This window comes from Dipodomys ordii, unplaced genomic scaffold (assembly GCF_000151885.1).
Source record: "Dipodomys ordii isolate 6190 unplaced genomic scaffold, Dord_2.0 Scaffold19, whole genome shotgun sequence".
In the NCBI taxonomy this organism is placed as follows: Eukaryota; Metazoa; Chordata; class Mammalia; order Rodentia; family Heteromyidae; genus Dipodomys; species Dipodomys ordii.
In genome coordinates, this window is record NW_012267235.1 from 3,182,937 (window position 1) to 3,203,412 (window position 20,476).

Below are 20,476 nucleotides of genomic sequence, written 5' to 3' on the forward strand. Positions count from 1 at the left end.
CTGCAATGCTTGGTAAGAAATGTACGCATTATCCTGCCCATGCAATTGTAACCCCTCTGTACAGTATGTTCACAAATAAAATAAAATAAAATTTTAAAAAAAATCATGGAATAGGAGTTAGAAACCTTGGATTCCAGTATCTCTTTTCTTGCTATTTTTCTAGCTGGACATACTTCTAGGCCCATTCTTCTCATGTGACTAAGCATTAAAAATTAGCTGACCCAGAAGCTTTTAAAGAATTCCTTCTGATTCACTGGCTATACCTTCACAAAGGTTTATTCCAGCTCTAAGATCCTGTGATTCTATTATCCAGACAGTAGAGATATATTATTTACCTTTTGCACTCAGTCTGATATAGTCTCACCTTAATATAATGTTTATCATGTCTTCATTCCAAGAATCTTCCATTACATTTCTGAAAGCTTATTTTTGTACAAAATGATCACTGAAGAATCTTTAGAATTTATGACTGTAAACTAACAAGTCTCATTTCATTTATTTATTTATTTTTTCTTTGGGTCCGATCGTGGGGCCTGAACTCTGGGCCTGGGCACTGTCCCTCAGCTCTTCAGCTCAAGGCTAGTGCTCTACCACTTGAGCCACAGAGCCACTTCTGGCTTTTTTTCTTTTTGCTTATGTGGTGCTGAGGAATCGAACCCAAGGCCTCATGCATGCAAGGCAAGCGCTCTACCACTGAGCCACCTTCCCAGCCCCAAGTCTCATTTTAATAAAAAGCAGATACTTTATATCTAAATTTTTTTTGAATTGTCATTTCTGGCTCTTGTTAAAATTTTTTCTTAACTGAAACAAAAATTAACTTTTAACAGACAAGTGCACAGTTTTGTAGTGTGAGGGCACTTTAATAAAAGAAACAGTGAACAAAAACACATGTGCCTTCAGATCAAGCCAAAAAATCAGCAAGTTTACACTTTAAGGGCACTAAGAATGACAGCCCTGTGCAGGCTGATAGCAAAACCAGAAAAGCTCATCCACTTTAGCAGTGTAACACAACCCTGAGGGGAGTCTGTCAATTGAAGCGTTATCACACTTTAAACTCTTTTCACTCAAACTGCCAGTTATCTATTTGTCATTTCAGCTTTGGTGATTCAGCCACAGCAAACACAGACACCTATGGTGACTTGGTAATTGACCCTCATTACAATACCAAATTACTCTGAGGGCTGGGGAACAAGAAAAACAATGTTCACGTTCACCCAGAAGGAAAGCATTCAAAGGCAGAATTAGGTCAAGCCACAAGCAGGTGTATCACTAAATACTAATTCCTTTTAGATGAGTAAAAAATTCTGGAAATTGAAGTTTATTCAATTACTTTATTTTCACATGGCTCATACTTATGGAGTAAAAAAATCAATTAAGAATGTAAATAATATTGCAGGATTCTAGAAGACTGACTATATAAAATCAGACTGTTAGGCTCTAATACATAATCTTAAACATGTTAATTGCTTTTTATCAATGTGTGTATTTTTTAAACGTAAGTTTTTAATGAATAAAAAAATATGACAAAAAGCTGATGCCCATGACTGCCTGTAATCCTAGCTACTCAGAAGGCTAATTTCTAAGGATCGTGGTTTGAAGACAGCCTGGGCAAGAAAATCCTTGAGATTCCTACCTCTAATTAATCGCCAAAAAAAAAAAAAAAAAAGCTGGAAGGAGTGCTATGGCTTAAATGGTAGAGTACTATCTATGAGCAAAAAACTTCAAGGACAGTGTTCAAAATACAGGAGTGTGCATACACATGCACATGTACACACACATACACACACACATGACAATACCAGTCAAAAAAATTAAATATTTAAGAAATTCAGATGAGTTAAAAGCCTGCTAAAACATGAAATTTATAGTTTTGTCATGAAGAGATTTTTTTCCTTCTTAATATTTTTCACACTTGACTTTTCAATATTTTCATCTCTCCCTAATGGGAACTTTTTAAATAAATACAAAGAAGATTTCATAATTCTTTGATAAGTTAGAAAGAACTTACACGGAAATAAATATGAGGAACAGTGATTTTCAACAGTGATTTTTGATTCAGTAATTCTGAATTCTCTTTCTGGCTTTGAACAAACCACATTTTTCCACTGGGACCCTTTACTACTTAGACTTTATGTTCTCTTTTATACTATGTTGTGTTTAAATATCTTTCAAAACAGTATTCCCAAAAAGAGCTTGAATAGATTCTCATCTAATAAAAAAGCACTGAGAAAGAGAAGCATAATTAAAATAATTTATTCCCATTTTATGGTAGGAGGGGATCTTTCAATGCAGTGAAACTAGGACGGTAAGCCATAGTCTTGGATAAAATACCAAGTGAAATTAAAAAAAAAAAATCTTTCAAAATAACCAGTAAAATACCATTGATCATAAACTGGTAGACTAATGATTTCTAAGTTTAATTTCATATTCACAACTTCAGTTTTAGAACAGATAGTTATAGCAGAATACAGACTCCCAAATAATACTCTCCATAACAGTATTTAAGAATCATTTAAAAATCATATCTTTGGTTTACTGAGACTTCTGTATTTTTACTTACCTTTATACTATTCTATTTTCCCTAGAAATCTTCAAAATCATCTAAGACACCTTTTTAAAGTTACTAGGCTAATGTAACTTTCCACACTTGTATAACTGCATATTAATTATCTAACGAGGAGAGTTCCACTGTGAGAGTTCCAAATATGCATATGCTAATGTAATTTTCAAAAAACTTTGTAATACTTAGAATTATGGAAAGATAATTATCACGACTCCATAAAACACTTCCAAAATTTTCTCAGTCTCAGCAATCTTCTTTTCAAGTTTTAAACAAATGAATTTGTTAATTAGATCAAATTAGACTATATCATCAAAATATCTTTATCTTTATTTGACATCATCCATATTTGACAATTTTTGGTAGAGAAATTAAAAAAAGATAACATCTGACTATAATGAAAACTAGCTTCAAGGCATTAAATATCTGCAAGCTTAAGATAAAACCTACAATTTTAAACTTGATGAAAGACTTTATGATACAATTACTTTACAAACATTACCAACAGTAACAATTTGATCTTCATAAATTACTTATCACTAGAAATGTACATCAAAAACATTTATTAAGTAATGTGAATCTCTTCAGCCTTGTTTTTTTCTCTAAAATAAAATAACTTTACTCACGTTTTTGCCATCCAGTAATTCCATGCACTTTTCATTTCTGTTGAAGTTACCAACTACTTCAGGATGGATACAAGTATGATCTCTGCTGGAAAGAATAGTCATTGGCACCCCTGAATAAGCTGTCCTCCGGAGCTCTCTAGTAATCTGAGCAATCTGTTTGTGTGTGCGTGTCCCAAAATATATTTTGGGTCTCTTGGATTTCCCCCCATGGTCCTTCTTAATGGTATCTGAAGAATCTTGATTGTTTCCTTGTTTAGTAGAACAGCAGCACTTAGAACAGTGACCAGGATGCTGCAAAAGAGAGGAAACAAAAAGATAACTCATGTCTGGACTACTATACAAAATGTTATCAAAACTTTCATGGAATCAGAACCTGTAAGTCATGAGTCATTGTGGTCAATGATTGCCACTAAAAACTATAAATTCCACTACAAATTTCTCTTTCTTTTAAAAGCTATAAAATGATGTTCTCATATTTATATTCTTTCTAACATACTCTCTTTCTAATTTCAATTATCTTAAATACATCTTAACCCTTCTCTTTCATAAATTATGAAAGTGAACGACAGTGGACGATCATTTTAATTTTTCTCAGGTTTCATGTGAATTTGTGATGTTAATAGTTTTGCTCACAGACAGTATAGCTCTTCAAATACTCTCTAATACATCTGATTTTTTTTAACATTCTAAATACAGTTCACAAAAGAACAGGAACACCAAGTTGAATTTCAATTATAACTAAAACATGAGATTAAAAAAGTTCTCCAGCAAAGGTATAAAATAAATGCAAAATATTAATATTTAATGGTAGAAGTAAGTTGTTTATGTGGAACAAGTCTATCTGAAACCGGATTATCTGTTGTGAAATACAAATCCATCAGTAAAATTATGCAAGATAGCTTTTCACTCATAATTCCATTTCACAACTGAAATAGTTACATAAATGTCTTCTTAAACATATCGCATAAACATTAGGCACACAGTCTCTAACAGTTATATGAGTTTTATCTCCTGCCTCCGAATTCTTAAAAATATTAAGTTTAATGCTGTATATTATTAGAACTCACAGGTTCTCAGTAACTACTCCCTTAAAAGCCTCAATTACCATATTACATGAGACAGAATGAGGTTTCTTTTAAGAAAAATACCCTGATATAGTCACTGATGGAGTAAAAAAAAGGTAAAGAGCACACTAACCTAAACTAATGTGTACTGAAAGTCTTACTTTATTAGAACAAGTACTCTTCTTACTGAAGTTTTGTGGACTTTTTTGTTTGTTAATCAGTAAGATTAGTGCCATAAACAAATGCTAAGTCATAGCATGTTACACCACAATACTGGAGATCAAGCTGTCTTTTAGCCTCAACTTGGTGGAAAAGCAAGTTCAAATTACTCCCAGTCTCACTCAACCTTGTCTGCCATTAAATATTACAATACATGATAGAATGGATGTAAATGTGACCCTTCTGGAGCTGTCACTCACTGGGATAAAAGGCTCACTGATGTGCCAAATAAACAAGTCAGTCAAAGCAGATAAAGTTACAGACCTGCTGGAATTGTTACATTGCCCTCTCAGGTTGCCAGTAACAGCAGATTTCATTACAGAGTTCTGCCACATTAAATAGCCAGTTCCAAATATCCTGCCTCCTATATTGAATAATTACTTATTCACTGAAAGGATAAAAAGAAGAGTTATGAATGGGGCTCTTGTCAACAAGGAGGCAGGAAACAGCTGACATGTGGTTTATGTTACATATGTTGCAATATCTAACAACTATGGTCACGGAGAAAATGGAATGCAAATTATATCATGATATTTCGACTTAATTCTTTTTTGTTCTTTGAAATGACCACATTAAATAATTCACATACTAAGAAAATTAAAGTAACTCTAGGTAGCAGAACCAGTTTTTTTTCATACCTTTCCATTTCTTTATTCAGTTATACTAGTTCTCTTCCTGAGACTGTTAAACTCATTTGAGTATTAGAATACTAGGGTCCATTACCATCATTTTGTGCTAGCTGGATACATTATATATTCAAGCATAAAAGTAATCCATTAAAGTAGGTGTACCTCAAGGCTTGGAAAACCTTTGTAAAGTAAGTTTTCAACATTAATTTTCACTGAACATTTACTACCTATTATTTTAAATCCACTTTTGCTGTGACCAGAAGCATCAAATATAGGAATGTGGAAAATCAATCAACTCTATCATGTATGTATCTTATGTATAACTTACAGACCGATACGTAAACATAATTACTTCCAAATAAAAAGGGACACTATGCACAGTTTTACAACTTATTGCTTTATAGTCAAATTTTTCAAAAAAATGTAAATAAGCCAATTTGATTTCAATAATAAGTGAAGACTTGTCTTAAAATCTAATGGCATTTAGGGGCTGGGAAGGTGGCTCAGTGGTAGAGTGCTTGCCTTGCATGCCTGAGGCCCTGGGTTCGATTCCTCAGCACCACATAAGCAAAAAGAAAAAAAGCCGGAGGGGCGCTGTGGCTCAAGTGGTAGAGCGCTAGCCTTGAGCTGAAGAGCTGAGGGACAGCGCCCAGGCCCAGAGTTCAGGCCCCACGACCGGACCCAAAAAAAAAAAAATCTAATGGCATTTAATATTCCATCTTAACGATGGCAAAAGATTGAGAACTAGTTTCAGCAAGCTTTCATTACTTGAAAACTCTACTAGATACTTCAGATTTGTTGATTATACCATAATGCAGAAAATTATCATGGATAATTTCATGTTAGATGTACAAAATTATCTATTCTATTTATGAATTCAAAGTAGATGCTTCAAAAAGATGGTTTTCAATAAGGTAATTGTAAGAAATTAAAGGTTTTTCTTCTTTGCATTATTAAAGAATTATTTCTGAGCTGAGAAGGTGGCTCAGTGGTAGAGTGCTTGCCTTGCATGCATGAGGCCCTGGGTTCAATTCCTCAGCACTACATAAGCAGAAAAAGGCAGAAGTGGTGCTGTGGCTCAAGTGGAAGAGCACTATACTTGAGCTGAAGAGCTGAGGGACAGCACCCAGGGCCCAGAGCTCAGGCCCCATGACCAACAAAAAACAAAAAAACAAAAAAAAAAAATATTTCTTCAGAAGTGATCTTCTACTTAAGTTCTCATTAAAAGGATTTGGTACCATTATATTTAAAGATGTCTGTAGGACTGAAGCTTTGAGATATATACAAGAACAAAAGAGAATTACTTGTACTCAAATCATTAGAGTGCTCTAAGAAAACACGAGAAAAGATCCCGATAACAGCCATGAAGAAGGTGGGTATATGCCCCCCCCCATTCAATCAATAGACTAATACTTTAATATCTTTCTCTGAACCCCTTTTCAGTTAGGAATCTTGAAACAATTAGATAAGTGAAATTAAATAATTTTAGACTTCTCATGAAGTACTTCTCCTGCTAACAAAGAAACAGGGTAATCTTTCAAAAGGATGTTTTCTTTTCCTTTTGCTCTTAATATTTACAGAAACTTTACTAGGAAACTAGAAAATAAACGTAGTCGTTTTCATCTAACATAACTGAAGGTCAATAGGTAGAACACATGAGGGCTTCCAAGTTGCTGTGAACTCTGTGGTCTGTAAATGGTTACAATGGTGGCAGAATAAAATTCTCTAAGAGGGGCTGGGAAGGTGGCTCAGTGGTAGAGTACTTGCCTTGCATGCCTGAGGCCCTAGGTTCGATTCCTCAGCACCACATAAGCAAAAAGAAAAAAGCCGGAAGTGGCGCTGTGGCTCAAGAGTGGTAGAGCGCTAGCCTTGAGCTGAAGAGCTGAGGGACCCAGCGTCCAGGCCCAGAGTTCAGGCCCCACGACCGGACCCCCAAAAAAAAAATTCTCTAAGAGATGGCTTCTCCACAGCTGCAAACTATCTGGAGTTCTGTATTTCAACCAAAGGCAAGAAATTCAGCAACATAAGTGACAATTAAAATTTGAAAAAAAAAATACAGGGGGGGAGGGGTGGCTGGGAAGTGATGTGAAGGGTAAACAAAGGAGGAGGCTGCAATGCTTGGTAAGAAATGTACGCATTATCCTGCCCATGCAATTGTAACCCCTCTGTACAGTATGTTCACAAATAAAATTAAATTAAATTAAAAAAAAAAGAAAAAAAATACAAGAGATACATGTGGATTTAACAACTGTAATGCTTTGAGATGCTGAAGTCAATTGCTTAATAACACTTTTCAAATTTACAAAACTTGTTAAAAAGCCAAAGATTTTTAGAAAATTTTCTATCTTTCTAATTTTCGACTTCCTTTTTTGTAGCAATACATCTAAATTCTTTTTGAAAAGATGAAGGATTGGAAGACTTCATCCTGAAAGACCAACTGTCAAGTTCCTGCCATAACCAGAAAGCTATAACCAGAAATCCTAACAGTAAGATGTTATCATGTCAACTAACAAAGTGTCAGAACTGTTTCCACACTTTCCCTCCCAATCCTCCAAACAGTGTGCCCAAATACTTAAAACATAAAAATGAGCATGAAAATATTTTAGGAATGCAAAATGATAAAGATACACAAATTAATTTCATTGCCAGAGAAGGAATTATTATGTTAATCTGAGCATGACAGGAGGCTTCTAAAAGTAGCTAAAAAGAATCTAAGAGCAATTAAGTCCTAAAAGGAGGATAAAAGGATGTTTAATATGCAAAATAAGTATGGAAGAGATAGAAAGGAAAAGAAACTGATCTGAAGAAAAAATTAGGTCCAAAACTGTAATTTGTATTTTTGGTAACTTTTCAGATGTGCAAATATGGTCTTTCCAACTACACTGCAAACATCTTAAACACAGAAACTCTTACATTGCTTACAACTTTAATTCATTCATTCCATACATAAATGTAACTTACACTGGTCTTAACTTGGAAATTTTGACTAAATATCTTTTAATCAACTACTATATCCATATATCACATGTTTTTTAATCTAACAGATGCTTTAAGTACTGATGTCCTATTCAAAGTGCTTTAAATGCTTTTTAAAGTACTTGAAAAAAGATTAAAAGGACAGGATAATTTATTACTTTTTGATACTAAAAAGAAAAATCATCTTATGTTAATATTTGAGCTATATTCAGTTATGAGTGACAAGTGCATATTCTGACATGTTCATTATTAATAACTACCATTTATTAAGGCTGTTCCTGTGCTAAAGCACTTTACACGTACTATCTCATTTCACTCATCCATTCATTCAAGAAACAGAATCCCCAAGAAAACAATGACAAAGGTTACCCCATCTCACTGATGAAGTGCTTCTCTTTTTAATTTTCCTGCACAGGGTAGCTTGGGGAGTTTATTAGTACTAATGTTGCTAATTAAGTTGGTTCCAAGTACATTATTTTCTGAATGTCATTACAAAAATAACCTAAGGGTAAGCTACAAATTTTAACCATTAAAAATTATTTTAGCTTATGAATTGATATTTAAATCAAATAATTTTTAACAAAATCCATGTTGTTCCAGAAGGGAAAAACAACAAAAACTTTCAATTAAGAGACTCTTTAGAACAAGAGCTGGCAAGCATTGTTCATAAAAGGCCAGAAAATACTTGAGCTGTTTTGGCCACAATAGCATTCAGACTGCTGGGGTTATTAGCTATGTGTCACAAAGCAGCTCTTAAGAAAATAAAGCAAAAGCACAAATGATTAAAATGTAATATGTAAAACCTCTATTTAAAAAGACATCTTTTTAGGTTCCTTCAGATGCCTGTAATCCCAGATACTCAGGAGGCCGAGGCACCCTGGGAAATTTATCAAGAATAAAAATTTTTAAGAAAAGAAAAAAAATTTAAAAGGTAGGTCAGTGGTAGAGTATTTATCCAGCATGTGTGAGGTCCTAGATCCAAGCACCAAAAAAAGACATTTTCCTTAGAAAAAAATAAGGCATAGACTAAGATATTTGCATTGTATGAAACCTACTGAGGATCAGTATCTATATCTTATAAAAAAATTCTCATGCCAGGTAAGGTGGCACTGGAGGTAGGACAGGAAGATCAGGAGTTCTGAGCTATCCTGGGCTTACAGAGAAAACTGTATTAAAGAGAAAGAGAAGAGTTCCAATAAACCCAGCTTTAAAAGACAATCTTTATCTATTCAGGATTCTGAGATACAAGGATTGAGGTTTGACACCAGCAGAAAAATCCCCAAGATTTTCATCTCCATTTTATCAGCAAAAAGCAGGAAGTGGAAGCATGACTCAAGTGGTAGAGAACTGAGAGGGGGGAGAAAAGTAAGAATGCTAGACCCTGAGTTCAAGCCTTAGTACTAGAACAAAAAGATAAATAAATAAAAATAAAAGACAAATCTAATAACTATCTAAGAACAGGCAAATCACAGAAGTCAAAAGTTGAAATGCCAACAAACATCTAAAAAGATATATAATCCAATGGTCAGCTTCATCAACAATTAGAAAAATGCTAATTGAAACTATAATTTCTTTTTCACATCCATAAGACTCTATGTTGAAAAAAATATTAAAACAATTATCATATACTGCTGATTCAAGCATAAACTGGCACTTTCAGAAACAAACTGGTGATCTAACTAAAGACACATAATGAACGGGGTGACACTGATCAAGATACATTGGGCTCATAATCCGACTTGAACTGAAACCCTTTTGTACAGCAACTTTAAATAAAGATACACATATTTGTTGACCAGCATGAAATGCATGCATACATACTAGCAAAACTCTTTTACATTAAGACAGAGGCAAGAGAAATATTAATTGTCCCTTGTTTTAATAGCAAGAAAAAAATGCTATCTCTATCAATAGAAGAATTGATACATTGTGAAAGTTTTATCAATCAACAGAAATACACATACATACATACATAACAATATAAACATAAAATAACAATGTTCAACAGGTTGAGTTCAACATTAAACTCTTCCCATAAAATTCCAAATGAATTAATACTAGGGATAAAACATGAAACCTGTAAGTAGGGAATCAGGAATTATACTGTGATAAAAAGTTAAAGATTAGCCTGGCGCTGGTGGCTCACGCCTGTAATCCTAGCTACTCAGAAGGCTGAAATCTGAGGATCACAGTTCAAAACCAGCCTGGGCAGGAGAGACCGTGAGACTCCTATCTCCAATAAACCACCAGAAAACCGGAAGTGGCGCTGTAGCTCAAGTGGTAGAGCGCTTGCCTTGAGCTGAAGAGCTGAGGGACAGCACCCAGGCCCAGAGTTCAAGCCCCACGACCGACAAAAAAAAAAAAAAAGTTAAAGATTGTGTTGAACAATATTTCTGAAAAATGCTAGAAATGCGACAATAACAAAACAGAAAAACTTTTTTAACCATCCTCACTTAAAGTTTCCAACCTGACAACTTATTTTTAGGCTATGAATGATTGTAGAGTTTAGGATAACCTAGAAACTATTACACAATTTTGTGTCCATTTCTAGAAAGTAAATCTATTACTATCATCACATGCTCAAAGGGAATTGAGATTGATCTGAGGAAGAATTTTATTCCAAATTTTTTTTTGTCTGCTTCTATAATGGGAATCGAATGGACTTTCTTTATAAACAACTTGAGTAGATACACTTGGGGAAGAATAGAACAGGGGTTTGAACTCAGAACCTTGTGCTTGCTAAGCAGGCCCTCTTCTACAGATGAAATAAACAATTTCATAAAGGTCCATCCATGCTTCTAACGTCCTCTCAATTTTAATGTTGGTTAATTACCTAATGTTAACATAAGACTAAAAAAAACTTTAGACAGTTCACTAATGCGTGAAGTAATCTATATTAAAGATGAAAGTAATCTAAAAGAGTTCTTCAAGTTGCTCCAAAATCCACAATAAATCTGAGGAGAAGCTGAAATTCATAACCTTAACTCTGAAAATAGCATATACTACAATCATTGGGGTATTTTTAAAAAAGTTTATTGTTAACTTTATCAACCACTTGCTATTGTCCAAGCCATCTATCAGACACACTGAATACCTGTTGTGCAAAATCGCACATAAGCACACACTACAGTAAGATAGCAAAAGTGACATAACTATACCTTTTCAAATATTCTTTTTTTTTTAATTCAAACAGTAGCCCTCCACTGCCAGTTTCATGATTAAACTGCACAAAGCAGCTGTTTATCCACTCGCAGCAACCAGCAGATGAACCTGATTCAATATTTATCACAGGCTTTCACAGATCACTGCTAACCAAGCAAACGTTTTAATTAAGTTGGAACTTGCTTCAAAGAGCTCATTCAAGATGTCAATCAGCAGGTATGGGATCAGATACAGTGTCAGGTGAGAGTGTGTAATACAAATCCACAACTTTCTTCATCCCATTGCTGTAAATTAGTCTGCTCTAAAGTTCAGACTCTGATTGTAACAGACTGCCAGTCTCCTGGAATGTGTAACTGAAGTCACTCAAATTCTATTGTGAAGGTTGTAAGCAATATGTTAAACTGCAATGGGCTCGCACATTAAGACAGATCCTTTTCACGGTTGTTTTTTGATACCATAAGTGTTTGTTACCCTACTCTCCACTTACTGTTTACTTTCTTACCTGCCCTGGTGTAAATGGGAATTCCTCAACACCGTTGTCCTAGTTTCTGAAACATTTGTGTTTCAGTAGAATTAAGAAAGATTCAAAGTGGGACAATTTAATTTATATTATTAGAATCCTATACAATAAGAATTTCCAGTTTAACAAATATTAGCCATAAAGATGAGCAACCTGCTGTAAAGCAAACATTTTCCTAGCACATTATAGCGATGTGTACACAGCAATGAGTCCTGAGAAAATCAACTTCATGACAAGTATCTTGCTGGAGTTTTTTTAATGTGATTTTTTACAGTATTGGGATTTGAACTCAGGACTTCGAACTTGCTAGACAGACTCACTAAGCCACCGCTCCAGTGCCTTTAAAAAAAATAAATATCCAGAAAAATATAACCTGTATAATTACAAAAAGGGGATTGGGGGAAATGAAAATTAGGATGACATTGGGCTTGATGGCCCACAAACAACTGAGCTACATAGCAATGCTCCATCTCAAAAAAAAAAGGAAAATGAAAGAGAAAAATGGGAGGGAAAGAAAGAAAACTGCTCTTTATAGAAGAATATAAGTACAGATGAAAGAACAAATTTAAAAAAAAATCCATAGCTGGGCGCCAGTGACTTACACCTGTAATCCTAGCGACTCAGGAGGCGGAGATCTGAGGATTGTGGTCAGAAGCCAGCCAGGGCAGGAAAGTCTGTTACACTCTGACCTCCAGTTAACCACTGAAACTGCTAGAAGTGAGAGGGCTAGCCTTGAGCACAAAAGCTAAGGAACAGTGCCGAGAGCCTGAGTTCAAGCCCTAGCACTGGCTCACACATACCAAAACTTACTGAAAAATATTACTACTTTAGGAAACTCATTCAAGAAATTCTCAATCACTCTACTATCCTGCCCTTCTGCACGTAAGACAACATCCCTCTAGCCTCTGGCCTCACACGCTAAGATTAAAGGAGAACAGTTTCCAAACTTTTTCTCTAAGGGACAAAAAATAAATACTTTAGGTTTTTCGGATTCTATTATATGTACTAAATTCTACTGCAATGTCTTATATGTTTTGGTTTATTTAAGACAAGAGTCTTACTATGTAGCCAAGGCTGGCCTTGAACTTGCAATTCTCTCAATTCTACAGAAGAAAAAAAATATGTCACAAACAATATTTAAGTTAATGTGAAACTCTCTTCCTAGGGGAAAAAAAAATCACTCTATTTATAAAACTAGGCAACAGGGCCCATGGGTCATAATTTGACAAGTACTGAAATGGAAAAACAAGATTTTTGGGGGGGGGGTCCGGTTATGGGGCCTGAACTCTGGGCCTGGGCACTGTCCTCAACTCTTCAGCTCAAGGCTAGCGCTCTACCACTTGAGCCACAGCGCCACTTCCTGTTTTTTTCTTTTTTGCTTATGTGGTGCTGAGGAATCGAACCCAGGGCCTCATTCATGCAAGGCAAGCGCTCTACCACTGAGCTACCTTCACAGCCCCCCCCCAATTTTTTTTTAAAGGTATCTGTCAAGCCACTGTGGCACATGCCTGTAATCCCAGCCAGACATGAGGCAAAAGTAAAAAGATCATGCACCAGCCTGGGAAGAAAAGCCTAAGACTGTATCTGAAAACTATCTATCTCCAACATACCGCTTATCACAGGAGTATACCAGCTAAGGTCAGTCTAAACTGCTGACCCCCTCAAATATTAAGCTAAATAAATGGCTGGTTTGTTTCAATGCAACGTGTAAGTGTGTATGTGCACATATGCATCTATTTAAGAATAGGGAGCAAGCAAAATTTGAGTTGATACTGGGGAAAAAACTGAATTAAGAATTAATGTCAATTTTAATAATTTAACTGTATATTTAAAGCCAGGAGCTGGTGGCTCATGCTGTAATCCTAGCTACTCAGGAGGCTGAAATCTGAGGACCAAGGTTCAAAGCCAGCCTGGGCAGGAAAAGTCTGTGAGAATCTTATCTCCAATAAACCATTAGAAAACTGGAAGTGGCACTGTGGCTCAAGTGGTAGAGTGCTTGCCTTGAGCTGAAGAGTTCAGGGATAGCTCCCAGGTCATGAGTTCAAAACCTAGGACTGGTAAAAACAAAAACAAAAAAAAAAACAGAAGTAGAGCTGTGGCTCAAAGTGGTAGAACACTAGCCTTGAGTAAAAGAGCTTAGGGACAGCGCCCAGGCCCTAAGTTCAAAGACCCAGGACTGACCAAAAACAAAAACAAAAGTAACAGAATAAACAAGTAAAATAACTGAAATTCATTAGCTTAGGCTAAGTGAGAACTACTTAACATTATTAACAGGGGAAGGCTAGGTACTGGTCGCTCACAACTATAATGTCATCTACTCAGGAGGCTGAGATCTAAGGAACAGGGTTTGAAGCCAGCCCAGGCAGGGACATCCATGAGAAGCTTATCTCCAAATAACCAGCAAAAAGCTGGAAGCAGAGCTGTGGTCCAAATGAAAGAGCCCTAGCCTTGAACAAAAACGGTGAGAGACAGGACCTAGGCCCTGAGTTTAAGCCCAGGACCCTCTCCCCCTCTCCCCCCCCCCCCCCCGCCACATACACACACACACACATACACGAAGTGTATAGGGTTTTTTGTTTGTTTGTTTTAAGCCATTTAGGCTTCTTTGGCTCTTGGTATATTCATATACGTTTTGAAAAAATAAAAATTTAGAGGAAAACAAAAGTCTAGGAACCAATCCAAGTGTATATACCAACTCAGAATATAATGGCAAAACTTCAAAACAGGAAAAAGTTTTCTTTCAGTGACTCTTGGATAACTGGCCATCTTTTTAGACAAACACACAGCGAGAGCCTGATCTCATATGTAGGACATTATGAAAAATCAATCCCATAAATAAAATAGCTACATGTAAAAACAAACTACAAGACTTATGAAAATCTGTTGTAAATTTGTAGATAAGGATAGAGTAAGAATCTCTTGAGTCTGTGTTGTTTACTTCTGGAAAGCAAAAAGATAGATGAGAATTTTATAAGGGAGAACACTATAATTTTAACTCTGTCCTGGCTTTTACTCTTAAAGGTTTTACAAAGACTAGCTATTATTTGTAATTTCTTTAAGAATTGAGCCAGTTATGGTACACACCTGTAATTCCAGCACTCAGGAGGCTGAGGCAGGAGGATTGAGAGTTCTATGTCAGTTTGGGCTAGATAACAAAACCCTGTCTCAAAAAAATAACAAATGTTAATTAATAAATTAAGTTTAACGTTTCCTTGCACTCCTTAGTAGATACATACATAAAATGTTTAAGGCAACTTAATCTCTCCCCAGTCCATAGATTCACTGCTTTTTTTTTTTTTTGGTCACTCATGGGGTTTACACTCAGGACCTGGGTGCTGTCCCTGAGCTCTTCTTTTGCTAAGGCTAGCACTCTACCTCTGAGCCACAGTGTCACTTCCAGTTTTCTGGTGGTTAATTGAAGATGAGTGTCACAGGGACTTTTCCGAGAGGGCAGGCTTCAAACCCTGATCCTCAGATCTCAGCCTCCTGAGCAGCTAGAATTACAGACATGAGCACTGATTTTTAACAAGTACTTGAACACAGGGCTTCACATTTGCTAGACAAGCACTCTACCACTTGAGCTATATCCCCAATCCTTAACAGATGTTTTTCACATAAGATTTTGCCATGTAGTAATCCTCAGACTTGCTGGCTTTAAATTGGCAATCCTCCTGCCTCAGCACCCAAAATGCAAGGATTACAGGTAAACAGCACACACAGCTACTAAAGATATCTTAATATACTGAATAATAAAAACCTATTTTGCTCATATATTAAGTTTTTTTAAGTCACCAGCTAACAACAAAAACAAAAATTCCCCAACTCTTTTTCTTTCATTTGTCCCCACTTACAATGAATGAATCTATATTAAATTTTAGAATGAGGTTCAAATCATAGTTTCACTGTTTGCCTACAACATAACCATGATCAAATCATCTACTATCATTTGCCTTTAATTTTCTTCCCTATGAGAGTACTATCTACCCTATTTTCTCCACAGTGCTGAATGAAAGAACATATAAATTATTTAGCACAGTACAGACTCCCAAAATTATCATACCATAATAGCTCTTTAAGAAATATACAAGTAAGCTGGGCGCCAGTGGCTTATGCCTGTAATCCTAGCTACTCAGGAGGCTGAGATCTAAGGATCATGGTTCAAAGCCAGCCCGGGCAGGAAAGTCTGTGAGACTCATATCCCTAATAAACCATTAGAAAACCGGAAGTGGCACTGTAGCTCAAGTGGTAGAGCACTCGCCTTGAGCTGAAGAGCTGATGGATAGTGCCCAAGCTCAGAGTTCAAGCCCCGTGACCAACAAAAAGAAAAAGAAAAAAGAAATATACAAATGTATTTAAGTAATTGGCATGTGTTAAGAATGCTACTCTTTCATGAATGACGGGAAGGTAAGAAAATGAAGTTACTATATTCAATGTACATGATGTAAAAATAGAACTATGCAACTTGAGGGTCAGGATGGAAGAATAAAAAATAGGGGAGAATGAGGGAAGTGGTGACATTGGTCAAGATGCATTCTACTCACAACCTGACATACAGAATTGTAACCTCTATGTACAACTATTTAATAATCAATTAAAACAAAATGAATGTTGCTTCCATGAATAAGCTACATTTCAACTAGTTATAAAATTTAACAGTTTCGTCCTATGATGGCTACGAAGTAAAAGTTGTTTCCAATCTTTTGTTTAATCTCCAAAATTATTAATTAATCCCTGAAATTATTGTGCAGTCTTTTATTTTTATATGCTAATACATTAAAAAGTATAACTAAAAAGTACTTCAAAAATGTGTGTGTGTTAACAGTCATATTTCCTTAAATACACAGGTCTGAATAAAAGTTACGAGCTACAAGTGGTGATGAATCCTGGATTTCCTTGACTTCAGCCACTTTTCATCCATTTAGTTAACAAATATGTATGTGTCTACACAGTGGAGATCCTGTACTAAATGCTGGCTATGAAACTTAAACCAGAGAGAGACATTAGACTTGTCCATCTGAATATCTTGGCAATTTGGCAAACCAAAGAAAACAGTTCAACCTACATAGAAACAAACTTTGGTAAGCACTGAAAAATAAAGGACAGAAAAGCCAGGTGCCAATGGCTCGTTGTGAGGCTGAGAACTGAGGACAGTGTTCAAAGGTAGTTAGGCAGGAAAGTCTGTATGACTCTCTATCTCTGCTTTACCACCAAAGTCAAAAGTAGAGCTGTGGCTCAAGTGCTAGAGTACAAGCAAAAAAGCTTAAGGTCAGCATCCAAACTCTGAGTTCAAGCCAGGGCCAGCCCAAAATAAGCACACAAATAAATAAATGACAGTGTGTTAGGAAACTAAATGATACTACATACAGTATGATCTGTGACAGTATAAAACAAACCATCTTTCATGCAAAGACCATCAGGAAGAGTTCACTCAAAGGCAGAATGTCAGGCAGTTGAGAGAACCTATTATATAGCAAACTGCTGCTTTAATGTGTACTCTTGTCAGCTTTGTAACATGAACAAATTATATACTGTGCCATTTTTCTCTTGAATAACTAAGGAAAATAATACCCTTAATTCCTCAGGATTGTAACAGAGGCCAAGTGCAGCCCTTGTTATATGTTAATCCCAGACGCTCTGTTTGGTAGAGAGGGGAGGCTCAACGTCTGAGGCCAGTCTAACCAAAAAGTTCGCAAGACCTCATATCAGAACAAAACAATAAGCTAAGTGTTGTGGCATATACCTGTTATGCTAGCTATAGCAACAAGCATTAACAGGAAGATCACTTTACAGGCAATGCTGAACAAAAACATAAAATAACAAACACGTGACTCTCTTTTATAAACAATCAATAACCAAAAGAAGGGCTATAGTGGTAGAGCACTTGTCTAACAACCCTGAGACCTTGAATTCAAACCCTAGTACCACATACACACACAAAAAATTGTAGTAAAGACTTGGTCAAACTCTTTTGTTTTCTTATGAAAACTGTCAAAAACAAGGAATATTAAAATAACTTGACAAAGTGCATTAACTCACTTAGGCCATGATTTCCCAGGTGAATTAACATCTCTAAATTACTTAGAGGAATTCCTGCATACATAAACATCTCCACCTATATGCAGTTATGCTAACTAGCTACTTTATTATTAGGACACACAAGTTGTATAAGGGGAGATTCTACAAATGTAAAACAAGGTGCTCCTATCACCCTTTTCCACTCTATCTATCATTCACCCTCATCCCAGTCCTTCTCCTTACAACAATTTCCACAGGTTTGTTCTAAGTTCATATGTACAAGTGAACTGTGATCTTCATTTACCCTCTTTATTAGCTTGCCCCACTCACACCTGAGCCTGTTTTACCTTCCTGTCACTCTTTTTTTTCTTTTTGCTTATGTGGTGCTGAGGAATCGAACCCAGGGCCTCAGAGGTATGCAAGGCAAGCACTCTACCACTGAGCCATCTTCCCAGCCCCTGTCACTCTTTTTGTTAAAGTGCATATTACTTACACCGAAGGGTGATATTTCACACATGCAAATATTATATTTTGCTCAGAATAACCCTTTCTGTTTCCTTCTCCATATCTAACTAGTTACTTCAAATTTAAAAGCAAATTGAAAACGTGAGAAAATAACATCAAATACTTTTTAGAGGATACTGGTCAGTTTTTTTTTCCCCTGAGATCCTATAGAACATTCTGAAATATAAAAAGAGAAAATAAAGAGTGAGGGAAGGATAAAAGAAGGAAAGGAGGAAGGACATACAAGGGATGAGAGGAAAGAATTGGGGTAGTCCAAGGTCTCCCCAAGACCAACACTTTATCAGAAAGTCAACAGCGCACTCTGCTGGACTCAAGTCTCTCCTACACACAAGGTAAAAATAATTAAAATAGGCTACAACTATTTTTATTAATATATATATATATATATATATATATATATATAACTTTAGGATTCTTGATGAGTAAATTAAAAGCCTCTTAGATTAAAAGAACACACACATCCAGGCATGTGCACACAAATCCTAGAGAAAATGATTATGAATGGTAGAACAAAATTTTATCACAATATTATTAACATCCTAATCTCAAAAAACAAAATGTCTTAACATTACTTTACCCATATGCAAACTGAGTCCTCACTAGATTCCATGAGTACTGAAAAGTTATTCATATAAGCGAGGGTGTTGATACTGCTTTCTTTTTTTTACTTTTCTATTTTTCTAGGGCCTCATATATGTAGACAGGTGTTCTACACTGAGCTACCTGCACAGCACTACACTATTTTCTGATGCGAAGAATGGACAAAGCTAAACATAACAATTCACAGAATGGAAATTAAATTATTTTAATAAAAACTAAGAAAAAGAGCTGGGCACCGGTGGCTCACACCTCTAATCCTAGCTACTCAGGAGGCTGCAATCTGAGGATCATGGTTCAAAGCCAGATTGGGCAGGAAAGTCCATGAGACTCTTATCCCCTATTAACAATCAGAAAACCAGAAGTAGAGCTGTGGCTCAAAGTGGTAGAACACTAACCTTGAGCAAAAAGAACTCAGAAACAATGCTTAAGCTATGAGTTCAAGCTCCACAACCAACCAAAAAAAAAAAAAAAACCAAAAACCAAAAGCAGTTAATGTCAAATTCAAGGAAATCACTAAACTGATTTATGGAGAAAATTTTGCTCAAAATAACAGAACTAAATATTTGAAAAGTATGAAGATTATAACATTTACATCTTAGTAGAAATAAGAAAACTAAGCCAATTAATTTATGAATCCAAATAACTATTTTTCTGAAGGCTCAGGGATATTCCATCCATGCTTGCCTAGCATGTATAAAGCCCTGAATTTGATTCTTAGTGCCACCAAAAAAAAAAACAAAAAAACCTCTAGTCTAGATTTAAAAAGATTAATGAGGGGCTGGGAAAGTAGCTCAGGAGGTAGAGTGCTTGCTTTGCATGCATGAGGCCCTGAGTTTGATTCCTCAGCACCACATAAGCAAAAAGAAAAAAAGCCGGAAGTGGCGCTGTGGCTCAAGTGGTAGAGCACTAGCCTTGAGCTGAAGAGCTGAGGGACAGTGCCCAGGCCCAGAGTTCAGGCCCCACAACCGGACCCAAAAAAAAAAAAAAAAGATTAATGAAAGATGTATGATCTTTCAACTAAAGTTCAAAAATATGAACTGAATTTTTCAACTACTTTATCTAAAAGATTTGATGATAAAATAAACTAACTCTATTTATATTCCCATTCTTTTATGTCCATGGTAATGATTAACTCTAATTCTGAAAAAAATAGATGTATCATTTAATACTAAATATCTATGAAATAGTCACTAAGTTTACTAATAATTTATTAGAACACAAAAGGTACAAATATTCACATTCACTAAGACATTATCATTTTTAATTTCTAATGTTGCTTCTAACTACATATTCTTTTTTGTTACAAAAATTTTTTAATATATATTACCTAAGAATTTATGGGAGTGTCTTGCCTAACCAGAAAATATACAGAATTATATATTAATATTTTCATTATAAATTTTAAAAAGAGCAAATATTAGAATCCTACCATGTGTTCTTTGCATTGCAAAATGGCTTTGATGCATCTTAAATTTACTTTATGCATGTTCAATTAATATGACAAATATCACATAGGTCTTATTACAAGTAGAAGCTCTTTGTCACACTAACGAAATGTTACCATTAGAGTACCAGATTTA

General features: G+C 35.5%; 1 protein-coding gene across 1 annotated transcript in view; it reads right to left on the reverse strand.

Annotated features, from left to right (window-relative positions):
- The window catches only part of Brip1 (BRCA1 interacting protein C-terminal helicase 1), a 112,547-nt gene that overhangs the window by 73,547 nt on the left and 18,524 nt on the right, over nucleotides 1–20,476 (reverse strand). Inside the window, 1 exon segment of the mRNA XM_013013084.1 lies at nucleotides 3,187–3,477. Coding sequence (XP_012868538.1) covers nucleotides 3,187–3,477 — 291 coding nt within the window.